The sequence below is a fragment of the Chiloscyllium plagiosum genome, chromosome 6 (assembly GCF_004010195.1).
Source record: "Chiloscyllium plagiosum isolate BGI_BamShark_2017 chromosome 6, ASM401019v2, whole genome shotgun sequence".
Classification (NCBI taxonomy): Eukaryota; Metazoa; Chordata; class Chondrichthyes; order Orectolobiformes; family Hemiscylliidae; genus Chiloscyllium; species Chiloscyllium plagiosum.
The window spans coordinates 62,791,863-62,815,439 of record NC_057715.1 but is presented as its reverse complement, the minus strand read 5'-3'; the positions used below and the strand labels follow the sequence as shown (position 1 = coordinate 62,815,439).

The following is a 23,577-nucleotide window of genomic DNA, read 5'->3' as shown; positions in this document are numbered from 1 at the left end:
AATAATCTGTAGGGAATGGTGCAGCCCATCACAAAACTTCTTTATTTCTGTGGGAAGTTCAACTCTATATTACATGCACAGAAATTACAAAAAATTACGAGAAAAATAAAATTCCAACTAATTAGATGTATAACAAAATATACAGAGTCTTGATTTGACTTGCAGGTAAGTGTGTTCAAAAGGAAACTAATAATGCTTCTCACGCTCTTTAGTCATTCATCTAGCCACTGGTACTTTCTGATACTCTTACACACACTTGAAATGTTTAAGTATTATTCAAATATGCTAATTCTCAAAAAGCAGATAACATTTAAAAAAAAACAGCTGGCATTAGAGGAGGTGGAACAAAGACACTGAGGGTTTTAAAACAACATAGTTTTGAAGGTGGCAAGGCAATTTGACAAGGCTCCATAAATAAATGTAAGTGTGTTAAACTGCTATAAATCATGGGTTACACCTCGGGTGCAATATTGTGTCCAATCAGAGACAACCAATTCCAGCAGAATATCAGCCTCCTAAGCTTCACCCATCACAAATGTAAACTCATCCCAAACTGCATGGCCTTTATGCTTATTATCTCTAGACTTAGTGATATTGATTCCCTGTTCCTCGATTCAGTCAAGTCTTGCCATTCACATGTCCAGCTTTCACTAAGCTGATTATCCAGACAAAATTTGCTGCATACCATTTTAATATTGTTGGCAGAGTTGTACGGTTTATGGCTAAATGTGGGTTGGGTCGAGTTTGGTTGAGTGAAACTATCTTGTGAGGTGAGATGAGTTTCTTTGCCAGATCTTTCCATAATCACTGCTTTAATTCCATTGCTGACCCAGTAGGGAGTACCAATTTGTCTCTCCATGTCATCTTACCACACGCTGTTTCTGATTGAAATCGCCACTAACTGGACATCTGCCTTTAGACCAGCATTTCTTCAGCCATGCCACGTTCGTGAGCAAAGGTGCATGTGGAGGGACACTAGCATCTGGCACCTGCCCTGCTCATGACTGGTGAGTGGACAGAGATGGCTGATAAGGGCAAGATAGCACTGAGGTCCACCAGCAGGAATGTGGAGGTCTTGGTTGACATGGTAATGCACAGGAAGCCATCCTTTTCCCAGAGAAGGGAGGAGCACACCATGCCTGCCTGGTCATGGGTCGGTACTCTGTCCAGGGTTCAGAGGATTGGTTGGTAGTGCTGAAAGACAATCAATGACTTTCACCATGTCATTAAGGTAAATACCATTGTCACTCCCTGCTGCCTCGCACTCGCTGGATACCTGCTATTGTACCCACCTCCCACCAAGGCTTCTGCTCTGACAGCCCCTCTATTGCATGCTTCCCTTACTCTGATGCCCTCCCACATCACTAACTCTGCCTCCTCACTCCCTCAGAATGCTTCACATCTTGCCCCACAATTGTGCCACACCCTTGTGCTCACCCATTTGTCCATTTTATGCCAATACTGGAGAAGACATAGAGTCATACAACTCAGAAACAAACTCATCGGTCCAACTCAACCGCACTGACCAGACATCCCAATCTGACCTAGTCCATTTGTCAGCATTTGGCCCATTTCCTTCTAAATGTTTCCTATTCGTATACTCATCCAGATGCCTTTTAAATGTTGTAACTCAATATACCTCCATCACTTCCTCTGGAAGCTCATTCCAGACATGCACTATCCTCGTGTGAAAAAGTTACCCCTCGGGTCCTTTTTAAATCTTTCCCATCTCACCTCAAATTTTGGACTCCGCTTTCTAGGGAAAAAGACCTTGGCTATTCACCCTATCCATGCCTTTCATGATTTTATAAATCTCTATAAAGTCATCTGTCAATCTCTGTCACTCTCGGGAATAAAAGCCCCAGCATACTCAGCCTCTCCCTATAACTCAAACCAGGGCAGAGAAAAGCAAACAGATTTGGGGGAGGGGAGATTTCCTGTCCTTCCCTCCTAATGAGGAGAGGATACTCACCCTGCTGGGTACTGGATCCTGTGGGAGTGCAGAGACATCCAGGTCCCACCACTGGTCGTAGCACAGAAATGGAGCATTGAATTCACCAGGCCCTCTGGCGTGCTGCATCGGGCACTGCCTCTGACCTGAGGCTGTGAGACTCCTTCTGCCTGCTGTGTGTTTAACAGCTGCAGCTGGTGAGCTGAGCACATCAGCCGAGAAGCAGCCATGATCCTCACCTGGAGACAGGACAGTGACAGCGAGGTATTCAGATGGAGGAGGAGCCACACTCAGGTCCCTCAGCAATTTTCTGCAGAGGTGACCGGCCCTCATCCTCCCCTCGAGCTGGCTCACTTCTATCCTTGGAAATGCAGGCCAGGAAGAGTCATGGAAGGACCACGGCACATCTGGCCTGTCTGGATAAAAGAACCCCCACCCCCTTCCCCACCGCACCAAATCTCCTCAGTCAACAACTCCACTACAGAACAGGCCCCCTCCACTCTCTCTGTGAAAGCACCTTCTCCTAGTGATGGTCACTACACTCACCTCTGCCCCCTGACTCTCTTGGTGTTTTGGTATGTTGCTGGTGTCTTCCACTATGATAAGACCATAATATGTAGGAAGAAAAGAAACCATTCAGCCCATCAGGTCTGCTCCATCAGTCAATGAGATCATGTCTGATCTCATAATCTCAACTCCACTTCCCTGCCTTTTCTTCATAAATCTTGATTCCCTATCTGCCTTGAATATCCTTAATGACTCAACCTCAACAGGCGTTTATGGTATTGAATTCTAAAGATTCACTGTCTTCTAAAAGAAAACATTTCTCCTCATCTCTGTCTTAAACATGTGACTCCTTATTCTGAGATTTTGTTCTTTGGTTCTAGACTCTCCCATAAGAGGAAACAACATTTTTCCATCTACCCTATCAAATCCCCTAAGAATCTTGCATGTTTCAATGAGGTTACCTCTCATTCTTCTAAATTCGAATGAGTATAGGCCCTACTCAACCTTTCCTTATAAGACAGTCCTTCCACATCCAAAGGCAGTCTCTAATTCCAGCTTATTCTTCCTTAGATAAGGGGACCAAAACAGTTTACAGAAGAACCTCGATTATCCGAAGGACACCAATGGGGAGTAATTCATTCGGTTAATCGAATTCCGGATAATCGAATGCCAGATAACATAGTTTAGCCAAGCATTGGGACTGTGCGATTTTGACGGATAATTGAATGCCAGGTAATCAAGGTTCCTCTGTATAGTATTCCAACTGTGGTCTGACAATGTCTTCTATAGTTTTAGCAAGACCTCCCTATTTTTAGTACTCCAGAGATATATCCTAAGAACAGAGAAGTGGGTGCTGCATTGGAGCAGACAGCCCTTTCATGACTAACGTCACTGATTATCCATTTCAAATCCATTTCCTGCCCTATTCTGTATCCTTTGATTCCCCAAATCATGTAAAATGTCTAATCTTTTCTTCCTTTTCTTGAGTCAAGTATCATTCCTCCCTGGCCACAGCATCTTATCAAAAATTGTACTGTTGTGACATCACCTAAGTGTCTGGCTGAAGTAGCAACAATAGGTTTCAAAGACAATGACCACTGAATTACACAATTTAATGCATTTAATTATAAATCCATAACAAATGGCACTGAATCCATTAATTAATGTCTTACAAGACGTCAAGGAATTCTAGCAAATATATCGACTAGGAACTAATATGAAGAGCTTTAAGACCAGCAACAATAACATATGGGGTGTGGTAACAAGGACTGGGGGCAGACAAGCAGAAAGATTGAGAAGTGACTGAAAATGTGAGAGAGACAAATAGCGAGCTTGCTGATAACTGCATTATTTATTCTCCTGCACAATGCGGGTGCTGTTAGCTAAACTGTCATTTGTTGTCCATTCCTAAAATTGTACAGATATATTACAGCTCATATTTAACTAACTTACTGGAATTCTTTGAGTATATTACAAATGCATTGGACAACAGGGAACCAATGGATGTGGTGTATCCAGATTTCCAGTAGGCATTCGACCAGGTGCCGCACAAAAGGCTGCCCAACATAAGCTAAAGGTGTACGGTGTTACGAGTAATGTATTAGCATGAATAGAAGACTGGTTAACCAACAGAAAGCAAAGAGTGGGGATAAATGCGTCTATTTCTGTTTGGAGATCAGTGGCTAGTGGTGTGCCCCAGGGATCAGTGTAGGGACTGCAATTGTTTACAACTTGCATGGATGATTTAAAGTTGGGGACCAAGGCCAATGGGCTGAGAAGTGGTAATTAAGAAGGCAAATGGAATATTCTCCTTCATTGCTAGAGGGATGGAATTTAAAAATAGGGAGGTTATGCTGCAGCTGTATAGGGTGCTGGTGAGGCCCCACCTGGAGTGCTGTGTACAGGTTTGGACTCCTTGAGAAAGGATGTACTGACACTGGAGGGGGTGCAGTGAAGGTTCACTAGGTTGATTCCAGATTGAAAGGATTGTCGTATGAGGCGAGAATGAGTAGACTGGGACTATACTCATTGGAATTTGGAAGAATGGGGGTGGGGGGGAATGAAGTGCAATTGTTTGTATGTTAAATATATTACAGCAACATTCAAAACACAAGATTTTATGCTGTTCAAACAATCTTATAATTCATCATTTGGACCTGCATTTTTCAAATGGAGGGGATAATGTGCAAATTCTGTCCGACAACAGGTTTGATATAGTAAAGATCAAAGAGAGTTCAGACATCAATACTAGGATGACAGTGTAAGGTACGCATGGCTGAAGACAGTGGCAACAAATTTCAGTGGGTAGACTCTGAGTGTGGCAAGGTTCCCAAAATTTGTTGGCAGTATTAGGTTTTAAGTAGTTGTTTTGTAATCTGTCCATTTACTTCTAAAATGGGAGACATTTTGGATCAAAAACAGGTGATCAGCATTTCTACCTAGATGCATGAGGAAGAATGTAGTAGAAGCCACTTTTGAGATCAGATGTTAGGCTTCCCTATAAATGAATTAATATCACAGAGAGACAGCAGTTTTGTGTGGTTAGCAGAGAACAAACTGCTTGAGTTAGTGCACTTCCACAGCCAGGTATGAGAGAGAAACAGTCTTTCGACTATGACTAAATGACTTAGCCTTGCATAGCCAGCAGGAATGAAATGATAGGGCAGGTCTCACTGCAGGTACTGGATTTCGGTAATTCTCCCTCAGCTAAGGAAGGCACTGATGGGTGAACTCTTAAAATTACTCTTCAGTGAAAGAGGGGACAGTGAATATATCAGAAGCTGAGAGCACCTCTGTGGACTGTTTGCTACATTGCCTTAATTCCCTAGAGGGAGTGTTGAGTAACAAGTATAAAAGGGAATTTTTACTTTCTATTGTTTAAACTACAAGCTGCCTACAGAAAGTATTGAGTTCAGCATTTTTAATCATTTGTTCCCATAAAATTCTTAAAAATAAAGCCTTGTAATATCACTCTTTTCAGTTATTAACTGGAAATTTGAATTTCTTTTTAAACTCATCGGTTTTTATGGAGTTCTTAACAAGAGACAAAATTTGCCAGAGAGAGAGAGAGAGAGACTGAGAAGTTCAGGATAGTAATGCATCTCAATTAATATAAAGAGCCATTAAGTTGTAAACACATTTTTTTAAAAATGCTCCTTACCAAGTAAGAGCTGAATCCATCATTAACAGATTCCACCGAGAGGCCTTCGTTATTAGTAGCGTGACGGGGATAATCATATGTTTCACATGAAGAAGCTGGTTGGAAGACATTTTACACAAGACTGAATCATAGAGAAATGGGACCTTGTTTTTAGTTAAACACAGTAATTCATCCCTTCTTCAGAAAGATACACAGAAGGGTGAATGTTCTGATTTAATATTCCTGGTGAGAACACTCCACTGCCGGAAACAAAATCAAAACTTGTGCACATCAGAACTTCAAATTCAGCCATTGAGAGCAAAATGGTAAATGGTGCAAGTCTGAACTTCTGATATATGCTGCACCTAGTGAGACTCAGAGCACTTCCATTTTATAGAACCATATATTAAACCTGAAACATCATTGCAAAATTAAATCTCAAAAGAATAAATTACATAAGAAATGTACAATTGTACATACCCATTTTGCTTGTTAAATGAGTTACACATGAATCTTGTCACTAAGAAAATATAATCCATTACAACAGACTCATAAATCAGGAATTTGCTCAGGGCTTGCCTGAGTTGCTATTGAACCTTTGAAATAAGATTTGCAGGAACCCAGATGAACAGGGATAACCACGGTCTCTGCTGATTGTTGCAGTTACATTGGCCACTTAAGAATAGTTCCCACCAAGGAAAATGCCTGTATCCTAACACCTATCTCTCGAGTTCTGACTTTCAAATAAGTTTAACACTGGTCTCAGTGCAGTTTAAACATTATTGTATGGCTCTGTTGGTCCCTTAGTTTCTCTTCTTCTTCCCGATAGATTTTCTCCCCAGACCACAACCTTTTGAGACCACAAAGACAGTGCATGACCTGTTTCCAAATTACAATCAATGCCACTCTCACTTATCTGCACACAGACAGAATTGGTATTTTAATATCTCCACAATCAGAAAAGCATTTGCCTTGCTTGGTAATTTCTCAAAGATCCGCAAGAGCAATCAGTGACTTGGCACATGTTTGGGTCTCAAAAACTATACCTTTCAGTTCTGTATTGCAGTAAATAACATATGCCCCAGTGCACAGAACCACAATATTGCTATTATCTGACAGTTTGCGTTCAAAGAAGTGTCATATCACCAACAGACTGCAGTCTACCCATCAGCTAGCTGGTTGTCAACCACTGGAATGTGGGGGAAAAAAAATTAATATTATAGATTTCAGTTTCTTTCTGCAGTACCTTAGAGTCACAGAGTCATAGAGATGCACAGCACAGAAACAGAACCTTCGGTCCAACTCGTCCATGCCAATCAGATATCCCAACTCAATCTAATCCCATTTGCCAGCATTTTGGCAGCTCATTCCATACACGCACCACCCTTTGCATGAAGAAGTTGCCTCTTAAGTCTTTTAAATCTGTCCCTCTCACCCTAAACCTATGCTCTCTAGTTCTGGACTCCCCATCCCTCATGATCTTATAAGCCTCTATAAGGTCACCCCTCAGTCTCCGACACTCCAGGGTAAAAAGCCTTGCCTATTCAGCCTCTCCTTGTAGCTCAAACCCTCCAACCCTGGCAATATCCTTGTAAATCTTTTCTGAACACTTTCAAGGTTTACTCCATCCTTCTTATAGGAGGGACACCTGAATTACACACAATATTCCATAAGTAGCCTAACCAATGTCCTGTACAACCGCAACATGACCACCCAACTCAATGCTCTGATCAATAAAGGAAAGCATATCAAATGCCTTCTTCACTATCCTATCTACCTGCGACTCCACTTTCAAGGAGCTATGAACCTGCACTCCAAGGTCTCTTTGTTCAGCAACACTCCCCAGGAACTTACCATTAAGTGTATAAGTCCTTATGGAATTTTTTTATGGGGTCAAAGACAGAAAATGCCAAGATACTCAAAAACGAAATGGTTTCACAAATATTTGCACCCAAGTTATTTTACTTGTTTCCCTCACTAGATGTTTATCAATTTGTGTATTTGTAGCATTTCATGTTCCTACCTCAGACTTGCAGCTTCTGAAGTCTTTGCTTCTTTAAAAGTTTAAAGCCAAGGAAGACTATGGACTACTCCAGCTGTGCCTCCCTGGAACGGGATGGTGAACAGATAGACCTTCAATCTAGCAATTTCCAGTCAGACGTTAAAATACCTGGAGCTGCCTGACTATTTTACACTGTAGAGTCGTTTTTTTAAGATTCATTTATAATTTGAAATTGTTACCTCTGTGAAGTCTGTTGTTATCTACTGCTGGAAGCGTATTTCTTCTTGGGATTGTAGCTGCTGATGATGCTTGTTTTCCTTTGCTATTGCGAGTACATTGCTTCGGGCTACCCCATTCTGGCTTCCGATCTATCGGAACAGGCTTTGGTGGCCGTGGAGGAGGTGCAGCTGCTGAATCACCAGAGCTTGTGGATAACGGGTTGTGGTTACGGTCAAAAGTGAATGTCCTTGGAATATTGTGGCAGGACATCGGCGTTGATGGAATGTCATAGGAGTCTGTGGAAATCTCACTAAGTCTTCTACAAAGAGTACTATTTGGAGTGTTAAACGTGTACACTTCTTCATCGTCATTGTCTAACCCAGGTGAGCCATATTTGGCTGCACCATCATATCCCAGACTCCGAGGCAAATCATAAGCAGTGGTAACCCTTTGTTCTATGTGCTGTTTCTCTGGTTTTGGTAACACATGAAAGCCATGGATTTGCCCACTGATTCCGTTGACACAGTGTGAGTTTGCTTCTGATAACTTCTCTGAGGTTGTGTCTCCATCTCTCTTCGTGGAACCATGCTGAGAAAAACTGGCACTCCTGGATAATACCAAATAGAAAGAAATGGCAATGAGTTTGGTGCTTCATGTTATTGATCATGCTCAAATTAACTCCTTTACTCTCAGCAGTGAACTTAATACTCCTCAGCTTAGCTGCAATGGTAAGTTTCGTAACTAAAGCATAGACTGTACAATGCTGCAGTGCAATTGAATTGAGTTGAAACTTTATTGCTGGAACAGCACAGCAGGTCAGGCAGCATCCAGGGAACAGGAGATTCGACGTTTCGGGCACAGGCCCTTCTTCAGGAATGAGCAGAGAGTGTTCAGCAGGAGAAGATAAAAGGTAGGGAGGAGGGACTTGGAGGAGGGGAGTTGGAAATGTGATAGGTGGAAAGAGGTCAAGGTGAGGGTGATAGGTCGGAGTAGGATGGAGGCGGAGAGGTCAAGAAGAAGACTGCAGGTCAGGAAGGCGGTGCCGGGCTGGAGGGATCCGGCTGAGACAAGTTGGGGGGAGGGGGGATGAAGAAACTGGTGAAGTCCACGTTCATCCCCTGCGGTTGGAGGGTTCCCAGTCGGAAGATAAGACGCTCCTCCTCCGACCGTCGGGTTGTTGTGGTTTGGCGGTGGATGAGTCCAATGACCTGCATATCCTCGGTGGAGTGGGAGGGGGAGTTGAAATGCTGTGCTACAGATTGGTTGGGTTGGTTCGTCCGGGTGAATTGAGCAATTGAATTGAGCAACTGCACCAATTGAAAAGGTGAAGAATTTCTATGGAATATTGTCAATGAACATATCAAAAGATAAATGGAGTCACTGCTATTTAGTACAATATTTGAAAAAAGAGCAGTGATGGAGGATTGTCACGCAACAGCATTTAAAATTATCAATAAAAGTTCATGTTAACAGAAAAGTTTTGAAATTTACAATGTTCTCTTCAAGTGTAATTTGATTTTTATAGTCAATGGATTTTGTTTTAGCAGATTTTTGAGCAGTTTCCAAACTTTGCTTAAACTCAATTCCAGCTGATCAGCATTGCTGTGAGTAAGCAACACTTTACCACCAGAAGTCGCATCTTTCAGAAAACCATCTTGGTTTGTATCCTCAGTCTAATTCAGAATTGAGGAGAAAGTGAGGTCTGCAGATGCTGGAGATCAGAGCTGAAAATGTGAGATCAGAGCAGGAAGAAGGGCTTATGCCCGAAACGTCGATTCTCCTGTTCCCTGGATGCTGCCTGACCTGCTGCGCTTTTCCAGCAACACATTTTCAGCAGCTAATTCAGAATTGACTATGTTAGCAGAAATAAATTTTCCAAACTACCTCAGGCTCAGAGGGGGGGATGCAATGGGCTGCAATGTAGGTGTTTTTGGCTACGTTTGAGTTGCACTGAGCTTTGTAGAGGATTTGTTGACATGAAGCCTATCACTGTATCTCATCAAAATCACTGCATTAATTACATACCCTGTCCGTTTGGCACCTCTCACACCCAATTTCCACTCCATCTGAAGACGATGCCTTTTGAAAACACTCACTACCCAGTAGATATCTGCCCAATGACTGGAATCCTTTACTCGTGCATCACCTTTAGAACTCTGCAGTGTGCCCAGACAAGCACTGAGACACTCCGAATTTCTCCATACTTGGCAAAGGATATGGGAGAAGGGGAAAATGGTATCATGATTCAATGAAAGGGACCTGGAGGTCCTGGTGGATGGGGTAATATGAAGGAGGGCTCCCCTCTACCCAGAAGAGCACCAGCAGAGACTGTACCTGCTAGCCTGTGCTCTGTGATCATTGCCCAAGTCAGTACTACCTCCAGGGTGTGGAGAAACTGCCAGCAGTGTAGTAAAAATGTCAATTATCTTCTCTGTTCTGCCAGGGTAAGTGCCACACCCTCTCTGCCTCATCACATTCACTCTCTCCCCTGTCACTTTCATTATTGCCTGTAACACCTTCCCTCCCTCAGCCTCCTAAAGCACAAAGGTTTTATCCCTGAATATCAAAGGAGTGATACTGATTTCAATTTCATGTCCACGATATCTAAAACTGGAAATTAGAATATTTAATTCTATCTAAAATCATGTATAAAAAGCAAAATAAGGAAAGGGAACAAAATGTAACTTGAGTTTAACATAAAAAAGACAAAGATATAATGAAATTCCCAAATAATTAAAATCAGAAGAAATTTGAATCAATATTTGTAAGTATTATATTTAGCAGAATTTAAGACAGGTGTATTCTGAAAGTATTGGCACCATCATTATCTTAATGCTTAGCAGCATGGAAAAGGAACCAGAGACTTTGAAATAATGAGGGAGAAAACAACTTTAAAGATGAAGAAAAATGACTTAAAAATTAACAGAAAAAACAGGGAAGAGTGTAAGGTTTAAATACTAAATACAGCAGACAATACAAAAGGAGGTCATTTCAATTTCAGTGAGGTTATGGGAAAATAAGTAGAATGGAATCTAACTGTAGAAGATGAACCTTATACAGATAATAAATAAATTTATTTAAAATTGTAATAGGAGTAAATGCAGATGTTAAATAGATGAGCATATGGAACAATTGTTACACATAATTGAAGAAGATGGTTCCTGAAAAAGTGAAAGGACTGTTTCAAAGGATCAGTATTGAGATGACAAAGATTTAAGATATTTAGGAAAAAATTCCAGGGGAGACATCAAGAGACATGATTTTACACTGCAATTTCTATAGGAAGAATATTGTGAAACTTGAAAGTGTTCAGAAATAAGGATGTTGCCAGGCTTGGAGGGTCTGAGCTATTGGGAGAGGCTGAGTAGGCTGGGTGTATTTTACCTGGAGCAATGGAGGTCGAGGAATGATCTTCTAGAAGTTTATAAAATCATGAGGGGCTTAGATATGGTAAGTAGGCAAGGTCTTTTCCCTGGGGTGGGAAAGTCCAAAACTAGAGGAGAAAGATATAAAAGGGACCTAAGGGGCAACTTTTTCATGCAGAGGGTAGTGCACATATGGAATGAGCTGCCAGAGGAAGTGGAGGAGGCTGGTACAATTACAACATTTAAAGGCATCTGGATGGGTATATGAATAGGAAGGGTTTAGAGGGGTACGGGCCAAATGCTGGCAAATGGGACTAGATTTATATAGGATATCTGGTCAACATGGATGAGTTGGACTGAAGGGTCTGTTTCCATGCTGTATATCTCTATGTCTCACTGTCTAAATTGATGATGAAAGGAGATTTCCCAATGTCTTTCAGAAGCAAGCTAGATAAATACCTGGGAAAGAGACATTTTATGGCTATGGAAGTGGTCCACTATAAAACTCATCTTCAACAGAGTGTGAAGACAGTTTGGGGAACTATCCTGAAATTAAGTGTTATTGGAGCCACAGGAACTGTTTGTTGCAGAAACTGTTCCATGTTCTAAACAAAATATAATGAATGTTCAGATTAATGGAAAATGCAGGACTTCAGTTGGAGAAATTGACAGTCGGAAAAATTTTGGTTTGCTCTAGGAAAGAGCATGCATAAGTATGATGGAGTGAATGACTTTGTGCTATGTTGCAAACCTTTGTGGTTCTCTGTTTAAAAGAAAACTATTTAAACTGCTTAGCTTACTTAACATCATCATGTATAGAAATTAGAGTCAGGAATGTCAGTGTACTCTACACCCGTACTCTCTTCTGTTTCCTAGACATGTTCACCCTGATAGTATCATAATAATTAAATCTAAGTCATTTCACAAGTCCATTATTACAATCATGCAGTACTAAGCTTTTATCATTAGAGGGCACCAGTGAATTGTATAAATTCTTGAGCATGTTTCAATGCTTCAACTTTTCTCCATAGGCTACAAAGCTTCTACATGGACACTTTCAGTAGAATTGGAACTTTAAACAGCGAGTTTGAATTTTCATCCATGCAACATTTAGCTGCTATTGTTGTTTTCTACGAACTCAAGTTTTGCACCAGTGAGAAATCAGGGTCAGTCACGCACAGGTTACAATGTAAACTTCTATCAAGCTTGAAGCCATAACCACTTAACACTCAATGAAGAATTGCTCGTTGCAAACACAAATACACTGTGAACTGGATTGATGTTAGCTAAACTCATTTCACTCAGTCATTTGGAAAAATAATGAAGAGTGACCAGGCAGCAAACCTTCCTTTTGAATAATCAGCCTTGCCATCTGCTGCAAGTTAATGTTTATGAGTTCAGCTCCAGCTGCTTTTGATTCTGATTTAATACATGCAAAAATATAGCCCAACTACGTTCCATGTTCTGATGATTGTACACAATATGAGTCAGACAGCAATGTTACCATAGCTTAAAAATATGTTGCTGGAAAAGCGCAGCAGGTCAGACAGCATCAAAGGAACAGGAGAATCGACGTTTCGGGCATAAGCCCTTCTTCAGAAATGAAGAGGGTGTGCCAAGCAGGCTAGGATAAAAGGTAGGGAGGAGGGACTTGGGGGAGGGGCGTTGGGAATACGATAGGTGGAAGGAGATTAAGGTGAGGGTGATAGGCCAGAGAGGGGGTGGGGGCGGAGAGGTCAGGAAGAAGATTGCAGGTCAAGAAGGCGGTGCTGAGTCTGAGGGTTGGGACTGAGAAAAGGTGGGGGGAGGGGAAATGAGAAAGCTGGAGAAATCTGCATTCATCCCTTGTTAGCAATGTTGCCATGCTAGCCCGCTACTTTGAAAATCAAATCAAAGGAATTTTGCGTTGTATACAGCTGGAAATTCATACCTAGAATTTTCTGTCTTCTTGCTCATACACTGGTGGAGAAAGAGGTAGTCCTGTGGTGCACTGGATGAAAGGATGGGCTGGGCCTGGATTGGGTTTTCAAATGTAAACACTGATGGTTGACTGGCATGTGAAGAGCTGTGTGTGCTGTGGTCTCCAACTAGAGCTTGAACAGAGCCACCAAAATCAACAATGGATGAGCGGGGAGTCTGAGATCCAATTGCAGCATTCTTGGCGACATCTACATTGAAAAGAAGTGAATCCTTTCATTAACAGTTTTCTCCATAACCCAAATGTTAAAATATAAACAATAGAAGTAAAATAGTCTGTGTGAAGCAGATATTTATCCAGTATAAAATACAATAAATTGCTAGTTATAAGTCTAATTCAGCCCATAAACAAACTGTGTAGGGCAGTAATACAACAATTTACTTCAACTTCCTCAACTATAATTTATGATAACGCTAAAATTATCCTGGTCTGATGATAGAATAAATTATAGACTTAAACTTTCCAATGTCTATTTTAGAATCTTTTTTACGTTTTGAAAGTGTTTTCTAATCCTCATTCTTATTGTGCATGGTTTAGTTAACTAATCCATCATTAATTAAGCTTTATATCCCTGGCATCCTAATCTGCCTCCATTCAGCACATTTTGGCCTCAACAAAAACCCTCTTACACACTGGAAAATTCCAGTAGGCATTGACAGAGTGGTCTTAATACCCCATGATGGCCTGATAGACTACCTGCCATTTGTGAGCAATCCTCACCCCATTCCGGCCTGTTCCAGGATGACTCAAAGACAGACATATATGTCTTTAACTGGGAGTGGGAAAATTGCTCATCTGCCTGCCAAATGTCCAATTTATCTATCAGTAGATTTCCACTTAAAATTCAACAATAGACACTTTCCAGAAAATGTCAGAAAACGTGGCTTCAAAGCTGATTTAAAGCTGGCAAAAGTCAGTTTGCTCAATGATGCTCCTTCCGAACCTATAGTACACCAGATTTCAGCTGAGTGTGTGTTTACATTGCCCCAGTGTTGATCCTACTTTGGTTACAACAATTTTTTCAAAAGCAACAAAGGTGTTACAAGGTAAATATGCATGTTAGAAACTTACGGCAATGAATTACTTTTCTATCATAGGTAATCACCTTCTCAGTTTTGCCTCTCACCTGATGCATGGTGACCTTCATGTTAAACTCACCACCAGTCATCTCTCTCTGATGAGCAAGCAGTCCCATGGTCCTCTGGGAGTATGGCAACTTTACCTTACTCGGTAATAATGTAGTGGGATGAGGGCTGAGACCTTCAGCAGTCTCAAAGTGGCCAATCAACACGAAGTACACAAGACTGTGGAAATATCAGTGGGGCCCAAAAAATATTAAAGAAGGAGCTGTTTCATCATGAGATTGAGTGCCCGAGTAATGCCCCAGCCTGCAGTGAGAACTGAGTGTGACTTGTTTACTTGTGTTCCTCATAGCTAAACAAATCTCTTAGCACTGAACAAAAAGAATGTTCCAGAATATGAGGCTGAGACAGTAAAAGGTATTATTGCAAGGTATTATCCAGATACCCTGGACGTTAATCGAGGTGAAAAAAAGCAAGAGGATTTTGTACAGGCTGGGTGTGTTGACGTCTAGGTTTCTAGAAATGAGAATTTTGAATTTAATACATTGGGGACAATGTGGTTAATGAGGTCAGAACATGGAAGACAATGTAAGTAGTGGATGAGACAAATTCACCTTCACCAAAAATATAAAATTAACTATATATGTGATAGTTACATTGAGTCAGGACGTTTTAATTTCACAAATCACATCCTTGCATAATGGAAAAGTCAAAGTACTACCACCTTAGATACAATAATGATCAGCTTGTTATTATCCATATCTTTTGAGATCATCTGGGTTCAGAGTTTCTGAGGACTGCACATTAGTCACTGAATGTGAAATTCAGTAAAAGCATTCATTCCCCAGAGGAAGAGTGAGTCATCAATGTTTAAAACAACCAGGCATTGATTTCTTAAAGGATTTACTGCGTCAGTACCCTTTCTGTACAGGACAACTGAAAGCATTCATTCAGATGACCAAAACCCATTTAGCTGGTCAATTATTTTTTCCTGCTCAAAAATCAAATATGAACAAGAGATACAAAAAAAAAATCTTTTAAGATTTCTGCAGAAAGAATTATGTGCTGTTCCTGCATTGTTTTAGTTTGGACAGGCTTTGCAGTAAATATCAAAGAAAATCAACAATATATTTCCTTTAAAGATAGGATTTTATGATTATTAAGTTTCATAGAATACTTATAATGCACAAAGGGGCCAATCAGCCCATTGAGTTTGCACTGACCTTCAAAGAACATCCCACCAGGACCCAACCCTCTGCATGGGTTCTTCTTTTTTTCTCACGGCTAATCCACCTAACCTGCACACCTTTGGACTGTGGGAAGAAACTGGAGCACCTGGAGGAAACTCACACAGACATGGGGAGAATGGCAGTACAGTGGCACCGGGGACCTGGGTTTGATCCTAGCCTTGGTCTGTGTGGAGTTTGCACATTCTCCCTGGGTCTGCATGGGTTTCCTTCTGGTTTCCTGCCACAGTCCAAAGATGTGCAGGTTTGGTGGATTGACCATGCAAAATTGGCCATTGTGTCTAGGGATGTGCAGGCTAAGTGAATTAGCCATTGGAAATGCAAGGATGAGGTGGATCTGGGTGGGATGCTCTTTGGAGGGTTGGTGTGGACTCGATGGGTCAAATAGCCTGCTTCCACAGTATAGGGATTCTATAAAATAAACATTTGCAAGCACTACACAGTCACCCAAGCCTGGAATCGAACCCATGTACCTGGTGCTGTGAGATTGCAGCACTACCACCGTACCACCCAGGAACATGTTGAAGAAATTGTGATATGAATTATACTTGCCAGATGTGTAACATGAGCATCTGGACTTTCCAGGACATAATGATCAATGCCCCTTCAGCTAACAAGTTGAGGTGGCTTGAGAGCTGCAAAGCAGCAAACCAATGCATGGAGCAGTGTCAATTGCTGTAAGGCAAGCCCTCTGCCCCTGCTGGCCACTTGGATGAATTGCAACTCTGTGGTTTTACTGTCTCCACAAGTAGCAGAAGTCTCTGCTGTGTATAAAGGTACTCCCAGTTATCCAGAGAGCTCAGATAAGTCCATGTTTAGAAGGTCTTACCAGGGGCTGCCCCTGGCCAATGAAAAGTGGGTAAGAATGCAAGGCCAGGTTTAGAAGCTAGGGGAAGTGTGAAATGGGGGATGACTTTGAGGTGATGTGAGAGGTAGAGATAGGGTGGGGTGGGATACCCCTGTTGACACCTGAGGTTTCACATGGTAGGGCCCACTCCTGCCAGCAGTTGTGGGAGAGGGCATTTAGCGCCAATATTTACCACTTAAGGGCCTCAACAGCTCAAGGTCAAATTACCTAGTGTCACCCCCATACACTGTAAAGTTTCCTACAGGTAGGTAGGTGGTTTGATATTATACATCCTTGTCTTTAAACCTGCTAATGGGGGAACATAAAATCCAGCTTCAGGACATTATCAATAGGAGCAGCAATAGATCGTAATGTCCCCTCAAGCCCTCACTGCCATTTTAACACAATCCTGGTTGATCAACAGTCTCAACTCAACTTCTTTGGAATATTGCCACCACACCACCAGAAGGCTGTGGATGCTATGCAGAGGGTATAGAAAAGGTTTACCATGATGTCGCCTTGAATGGGGGATTTTAGCTATGAAGGAAAGTTGGATAGATTGGGTTTGTTTTTACTGGAATGCAGATGGTTGAGGAGCAACCTGATATAAGTTTATAAGACTGTCAATGGCATGGATAGAGTGGAAAGTATAAGGCTTTTTCCCAAGGTGGAGGAGTCAATTGCTCGGGGACATAGGTTCAAAAAGTTTAAAAGAGATGTATGAAGCACGTTTTTCACACAAAGGATGGTGAGTGCCTGGAACACACTGCCAGAGCAGGTGATGGAAGCAGACACAATAGCAGCATTCAAGAAGCACCTGGACAAATACATGAATAGGCAGGGAATAGAGGGATATGGATCCTGAAAATGAAAACAGTTTTAATATGGAAAGGCAAAATATGTTGGAGCAGGCTTATAGAGCCAAAGAGCCTCTTCCTGTGCTGTATTGTTCTTTGTTCCTGCCTGCTTGCCCAATCCCTTGACTCCCCGAGAGATCAAGAATTAGTTATCACACCTTAAGTATATCTAAAAACTGATCCACAACTCTCAGGAGTGGGGAATTAATAGTCATAGAATCATACAACAACAAAACAGGCCTTTCATCTAACCAGTCCATGCCAAACATAATCCCAAATTAAATTCGTCCCACCTGCCTGCTCCTGGTCCATATCTCTCCAAAGCTTTCCTATTCATTTACTTATCCAAATGTCTTTTAAATGCTGTAATTGTACCCACATCCACCACTTCCTCAGGAAGTTCATTACACACGCGAACCACCCTCTGTGCAAAAACTTTGCTCTTCCTATCCTTTTTAAAATCTCTCTCCTTTCACCTTAAAAATATGCCCCCTGGTCTTGAAATCCTCCATCCTAGGGAAAAGATAATTATCATTAAACCTACCTGTACATCTCATAATTTATAAACTTCTATTAGGTTGATTCTCCAAGAGGTATGTTCCCCTTTGAGGAAAGAAATCTCCCCTCATCTCAGCTTGATATAATCACCACCTTAACCTGAAATTGTGTTCCAATGTGTTAAATTCCCAAACATGGGAAACAACCACCCAACGTCGACCCAATCAGTCCATTCATGTATATTTCAATGATTTCAGTCTTGTAAACTCCAGAGATTACAGACCCAATTCTGTCTGTCCCTGATTATAAAACAACCACCTTATTTCATTAATGAAACTGATAAAGTTTTGCTGCATTGCTTCCAGTGTTGGCATACCATACCTCAAATATGGAGACAGAAATTGTACACACTGATCATGGTGTAGTCGCGCCCAAATTCTATACAACTGTAACAAGACTAATTTATTCTATCACCCTGTTATCCTTGCAATGAAAGCAGCATATCATTTGCCTTCCCAATTGCCTGCTGTACCTGCACGTTGCTTCTCTTTTTTCCTTCCATGTGAACAGCCACATCCCTCTGAACATCAAATTTACAAGTTTCACACTTTTACAAAAATATAGTTCTGGTTTTCTGCCAAGTGAATTACCTCACACTATACTCTGTCATTTGTTGTTCACTCTGTTTGTGTCACAGCTTACATTTTCATCTATCTTTGTATCATCTGAAAACCTAGATATATTATTCTGAGTGTCTTTATTTAAGTCACATTAGATTATAGACCCTACTGATCTTCGTGGTACTCTAACTCATCAGACAATGAGCATAATAAAGATTTAGAAAACGTCGACTTTGAGTTGAAACAGTATGCTATTATGTACAACCAGGTTTGAATAGATGCTTTCATTTGGCATTCCCGAAGCCAGTATCACTCACAGCTCAGAAAGTATGAGCTAATGCAAAATATTGGTGAAAGAATTAATTTTACTACATTGTCAACTTTGATAAAATTCCCAGTCTCTCAAAGATTGCTTTCAATCATCCAAGAATGGAAGAAAAGGAGGATGTGGGAATTTACAAAAAAAAACAATCCTTAGTCAGAGTCTCTGGCTGGTTGTTAATCTTGTCAGGACAAGGAACAATGTGTACATGCTGAAAGACTATTAAATTACTTCGTGCTGACTTCTCCAGAGCTTCCAATTTAGAGCAAAATATGAATTCTGCATTCAAGTTAAAGGAAAAATACTTTCCCCTGCCGTAATGAAGCCCACATACACGGAACATTGGCTCTGAGATTCTGATCAGTGTCAGAAACCTAGAGCTGAGTTTTACCAAAAATTAAGTGTCAATTTTGATGAGTTTCATGGAGGGTTTCTCTCTGTGAACTTTAGCAATTCTGTGCAGCTTACCTCATTAGATATACACTGTGCCTCTGTAGAGGCCCGCTCATGCTATTATGCATGCACCAGTGCTGGAAGAACCTGCCATATCTGGGACCTCCGGGGTTCTTGGCATCATGTGTAAAGACCAATTATGGACTAGGTCCAGCACTGCCAGTCAGGTCCAGCCCTTCACAGTGCAAGCAGTTGAAGGGTGATAATAAAGAAAGGATTCCGAGGAGGATACTTCATTGCAGATACAAGTTCACATTGGTAAATGTATTGCTATTTTACATAATCATCTATTTGATTGACTGTCACAAGAATCAAGTCATACAGGTTCCCAGTCCTTAGCACCATCCCATCTCAGAACTCCACTGAAGAGTATGCTACTCTTTCCTTCATCCCTTGTGTAGCCTAACATATTCTCATTGTTCAATATAGCAAAGCCTTCGAAGAATTGAAAACATTTGCTTTTATTCAACAATACCAAAGCAAAGGAAGACAAAGACAAGCTTCATTCACTTTGGGAAGCAGCAGGACCCATTCACCTTTCAAGCAACAACAAATTTACAGTCAAAAGTCATCACTGCATCCAGCACTCACTGGAACCAGCAGTTGATTAAGTCCCGCCTGACTTGTTGCAACTGATATTGCTGTGCTCTGTTATACTGAAGGTAATGTCCCATTCTGCTCAATCAATGGAACTTCATTTTCAGACCTATTTGTCTACCTTGGCTGAAGAATGATTTGGCGGTGCCAGTGTTGGAATGGGAGGGACAAAGTTAAAAAGCACACAACGGGGACTCGGCAAGATGGTGGCGATTCTATAGAACTGCTGTGGACAGTTTACCTAACAGCCAAAGCATACCGGTGTTTTTTGCCATCCCTGGCCAACTTATGTGGTGGAATTATTAGTTTAAAATCTTACAGAACACATATTTGTTAATATTTGGGAGTGGGAAGGATGCCAAAGGGAAAAGAAGCAAAGAAACAGCAGCAGGGAGGACACATCCCTGCAGCACCTACAACACCAAAGACTGCAGCAGTTGCAGCCTCTCCTGACTGCCCCGGGGACCCGACAGACTCACAGGAATTGGCTGCGGTGATGGAGAGACTTACTTTGAAAGTTGCGGCTGCGATTGAGGAAATCCGTGGGGAGATTCATGCCCAGGTCCAACCTATTGCATCCATACTCCAGAAGCATGAGCAGGAGATCCAGAGCCTCGGGGAGAGGCTGGAGAAGGTGGAGGGTCGAACTAAGGCCTTGGAAACTGCGATGGAGTCCTCATCTAGTTGGATCCAGGTGCTGGAGCGAGAGGAGCGAGCCTTGTGAGACCATGTCGAAGACCTCAAAAATCGAGGTCGGAGGATAAATCTCTGAACTGTTGGGCTCCCTGAAGGCGAGGAAGGTGAGCAGCCAGTCAGCTTCTTTGAAAACTGGCTGCTGAAGTTTTTGGGTCTTCAGCAGGGTACAGATTGAAAGGGCATATTGGGTTACAGTGTACAGGTCAGGCCTAGTGCAGCGTCCCCGCTCGGTCCTAGTGCACTTCCACTCATATAAGGACAAGCAAAAAGTCATAGAAGCTTCCAGATTCCTGGGAAAAGATCCGCAGACACTGCTGTACAACGGGTCAAAAATCATGTTTGTCCAGGATTTCTCTGCAGCTGTAATTCGAAAGAGGAAGTCCTTCGATGAAGTTAAAAAGTGGCTGAGGAACCTGGGCATCCAGTACTCCATGACATACCCCGCAGTGCTCCGTTTCAGCCACGAGGACTCAGTTTATACATTTGACTCAGCGGATAAAGCTAAAAACTTTGTAGACACTTTAAAATAGATGGATTGGCCTGAAGAGTACGGTTAATGTTTGTTCTCTTTTCTTTCTTTCCCCAAGTTTTCCCTTTTTTTTATTTCTTTCTTTCTCCCTAATAATTTCCTTTTTGGAAAGGGGGGGAAAAGACCTTGGAATAAGTTGTTCCTTTTTTTTAATAACTGGATTTTCTAATGGGAAATTTTGTGGATGTTCTTTGTTGACTCTCCCCCAATTTTTGGTTGTTCTGTTTCTCTTTTAGTCACAAGTAGGGGTGACATGAAGCCAGCAATGGGTGGAGTGTTCATCCTGACTTTGTCTTTTTTCTGTTGATTTAAGGACCATCTCCTTGTTTATTTTCTGGCCTAAGGCTGGGGCATAATCCGGGTTTGAAGGAGCTGTGAAGGAGGGGATGGGTAGGGTGAGTGCCCCCTATGGGCAGGGGGAAGAGTCTTCCATTCAAGGTTTTATTGTTGGTTTTCTTTGTAGTTATTTGGTAGTAATAGTTTTTTATAGTTATGATAGAGTAGTTTTTGTATATGTAGTTCTTTGACTCTATGAGTCTTTATTTACTTGTGCTCGATTCTTTGTAAGCAGGGTTCTCCCTCTGAGGGGTTCAAGGGTCTCTGAAAGGGGATATGGCTAAGTGTCTTATTAAATGGTGCACCTGGAACATTAAGGGAAGTCATTCACCTCTTAAAAGGAAAAAGGTGCTTTGTAGCCTTAAGAGGGAAATAGTTGATATCGCTTTGCTGCAGGAAACCCATCTTGATGATAGTGAACACCTTAAATTACAATGGAGGGGGTTATGGCCGGGTATTCTCTTCATCCTTTAATACTAAAAGGAGGGGAGTGGTGGTACTTATCCAGAAAAATCTTCCATTCACATTATTGGAGCAGGTGAAAGATGAGCAGGGATGATTTATGATACTTAAAGCCCTGATACATGGGGAGGGATATGGCATTTTAAATGTCTACTGTCCTCTGGCGCATCCCCTCAAATTTATAATTAGTGCTTTCTCTAAGCTGAGTGCTTTTAGAACACGGCACATTATTATGGGGGGGGGGGGGGATTTTAATTGTCTTTTGGATCCGACAGTGGGCAGGATGCCTTGTGGGCCCCCAACTATTTCTTCGCAGGCCAAGCAGGTGGTTGACTTATGCGAGGAGTTGGGGCTGGTGGATATTTGGAGATGTCTTCACCCTACTGGCAGTGACTTCACCTTTTTTTCAAACCCACATAAATGTCACACGAGGATTGACCTCTTTCTGGCTCCCTCGGCCCTTCTGGATTCGATTATGGTATGTAAAATTGGGAATATAGCTGTCTCTGATCACGCGGCAATATATTTGGAGGTTCAGGCCAAAATTGAAGGGCAAGGTTTGCGGCACTGGCGTTTGGACCCTTTTCTCCTTAAGGATTCCAAATTTGTGGAATACATTTTGAAGGAGTTTCAGGAATTCTTGACTATCAACTCAGGCACGGCTAGTAGTCCATCCATGCTATGGGAGACTGCTAAGGCCTTTGCTAGGGGATTAACTATTTCCTATTCGGCCAGCCGGAAATGACAGAAGGAGGAACAGCAGGTCTACTTGAGACGCAGTTGAAAGCCGCCAAAGCGGCACATTTTGCGTGGCCTTCAGTGACTAAGCTACAGCGGATCACGGCCTTCCGGGCTGCCTTGACATCAATACTGACACAAAATGCAAAGAAAGAACTTGCTTTTGTTAGACAAAGGCTGTTTGAATATGGGGATAGGCCAGGGAAATATTTAGCGTACCTGATGAGGAAAAAGCGTGCTCCCCCATCCATTACTGCAATCAGAGACAGCGCCGGGGTCCTTACATACAATGCTAAAAAGATTAATGAGGCTTTTCAGAGTTTTTACTCTGAAGGTTGTATCAGTCTGAAGGTTGTGAGGACAGGAGGGCTAAAATGGAGACCTTTTTTAAGAACCTGGACCACCGAGGGGTAACCTTTGAACAGGCCTCTCTCCTTACTGCCCCCCTTGACAGTTCAGGAAATACAGGAGGCAGCTAGGCAACTTCAGAGTGGGAAAGTGCCTGGCACTAATGGTCTCCCGGGTGAGTTTTATAAGGAGTTTATTGGGATTCTGTCAGGTTGATGTTGGAGATGTACAATCATTCCTATATGCATGAATGCCTACCACCATCTTTGAGAGAAGCTAGTATTTCCTTAATTCTTAAGAAGGGGAAGGTTCCTGAGGATTGTGCCTCATACAGGCCCATCTCTTTATTAAATTCAGATTTCAAGATTTTGTCCAAGATCCTGGCGCTGAGATTGGAAAGAGTGTTGCCCCATATTATTAAAGAGGGCCAGACAGGCTTTATAAGGGGCCGTAGGTCCTCTAATAATAGTAGAAGGTTGCTTAATATGGTCCAAGCTTGTCAGCAACAATTGATTCAGTGGTTGGTGATTTCCTTCGATGCAGAGAAATCATTTGACCGGATGGAATGGCCATATTTTTCTTATGTCTTAGAACAGTTTGGGTTGGGTTGAGTCTTTGCTAGGTGGGCGGAGGTTTTATATTGCCACCCTCTGGCCGCGGTCATCACCAACGGGGTGTAGTCTGGGAATTTTAGGATTGGTAGGGGTAGTCGGCAAGGCTGTCCCCTCTCACCGTTGTTGTTTACATTGGTGATAGAAGCCATTTGTCAGAATATCCACATAAA

At 42.0% G+C, this 23,577-nt stretch overlaps 1 protein-coding gene across 4 annotated transcripts in view; it reads right to left on the bottom strand.

The window, feature by feature from the left end:
* gab2 (GRB2-associated binding protein 2) overlaps window positions 1–23,577 on the bottom strand; it is a 311,584-nt gene that overhangs the window by 11,069 nt on the left and 276,938 nt on the right. For all 4 annotated transcript variants that reach the window (XM_043691671.1, XM_043691669.1, XM_043691670.1 and 1 more), the window contains exons 3-5: window positions 13,114–13,351; window positions 7,839–8,425; window positions 5,619–5,713 (exon numbers count right to left, since the gene is read on the bottom strand). In XM_043691671.1, the coding sequence (XP_043547606.1) occupies window positions 5,619–5,713; window positions 7,839–8,425; window positions 13,114–13,351 (920 nt within the window). The remainder of the gene's footprint in view (window positions 1–5,618; window positions 5,714–7,838; window positions 8,426–13,113; window positions 13,352–23,577) is intronic.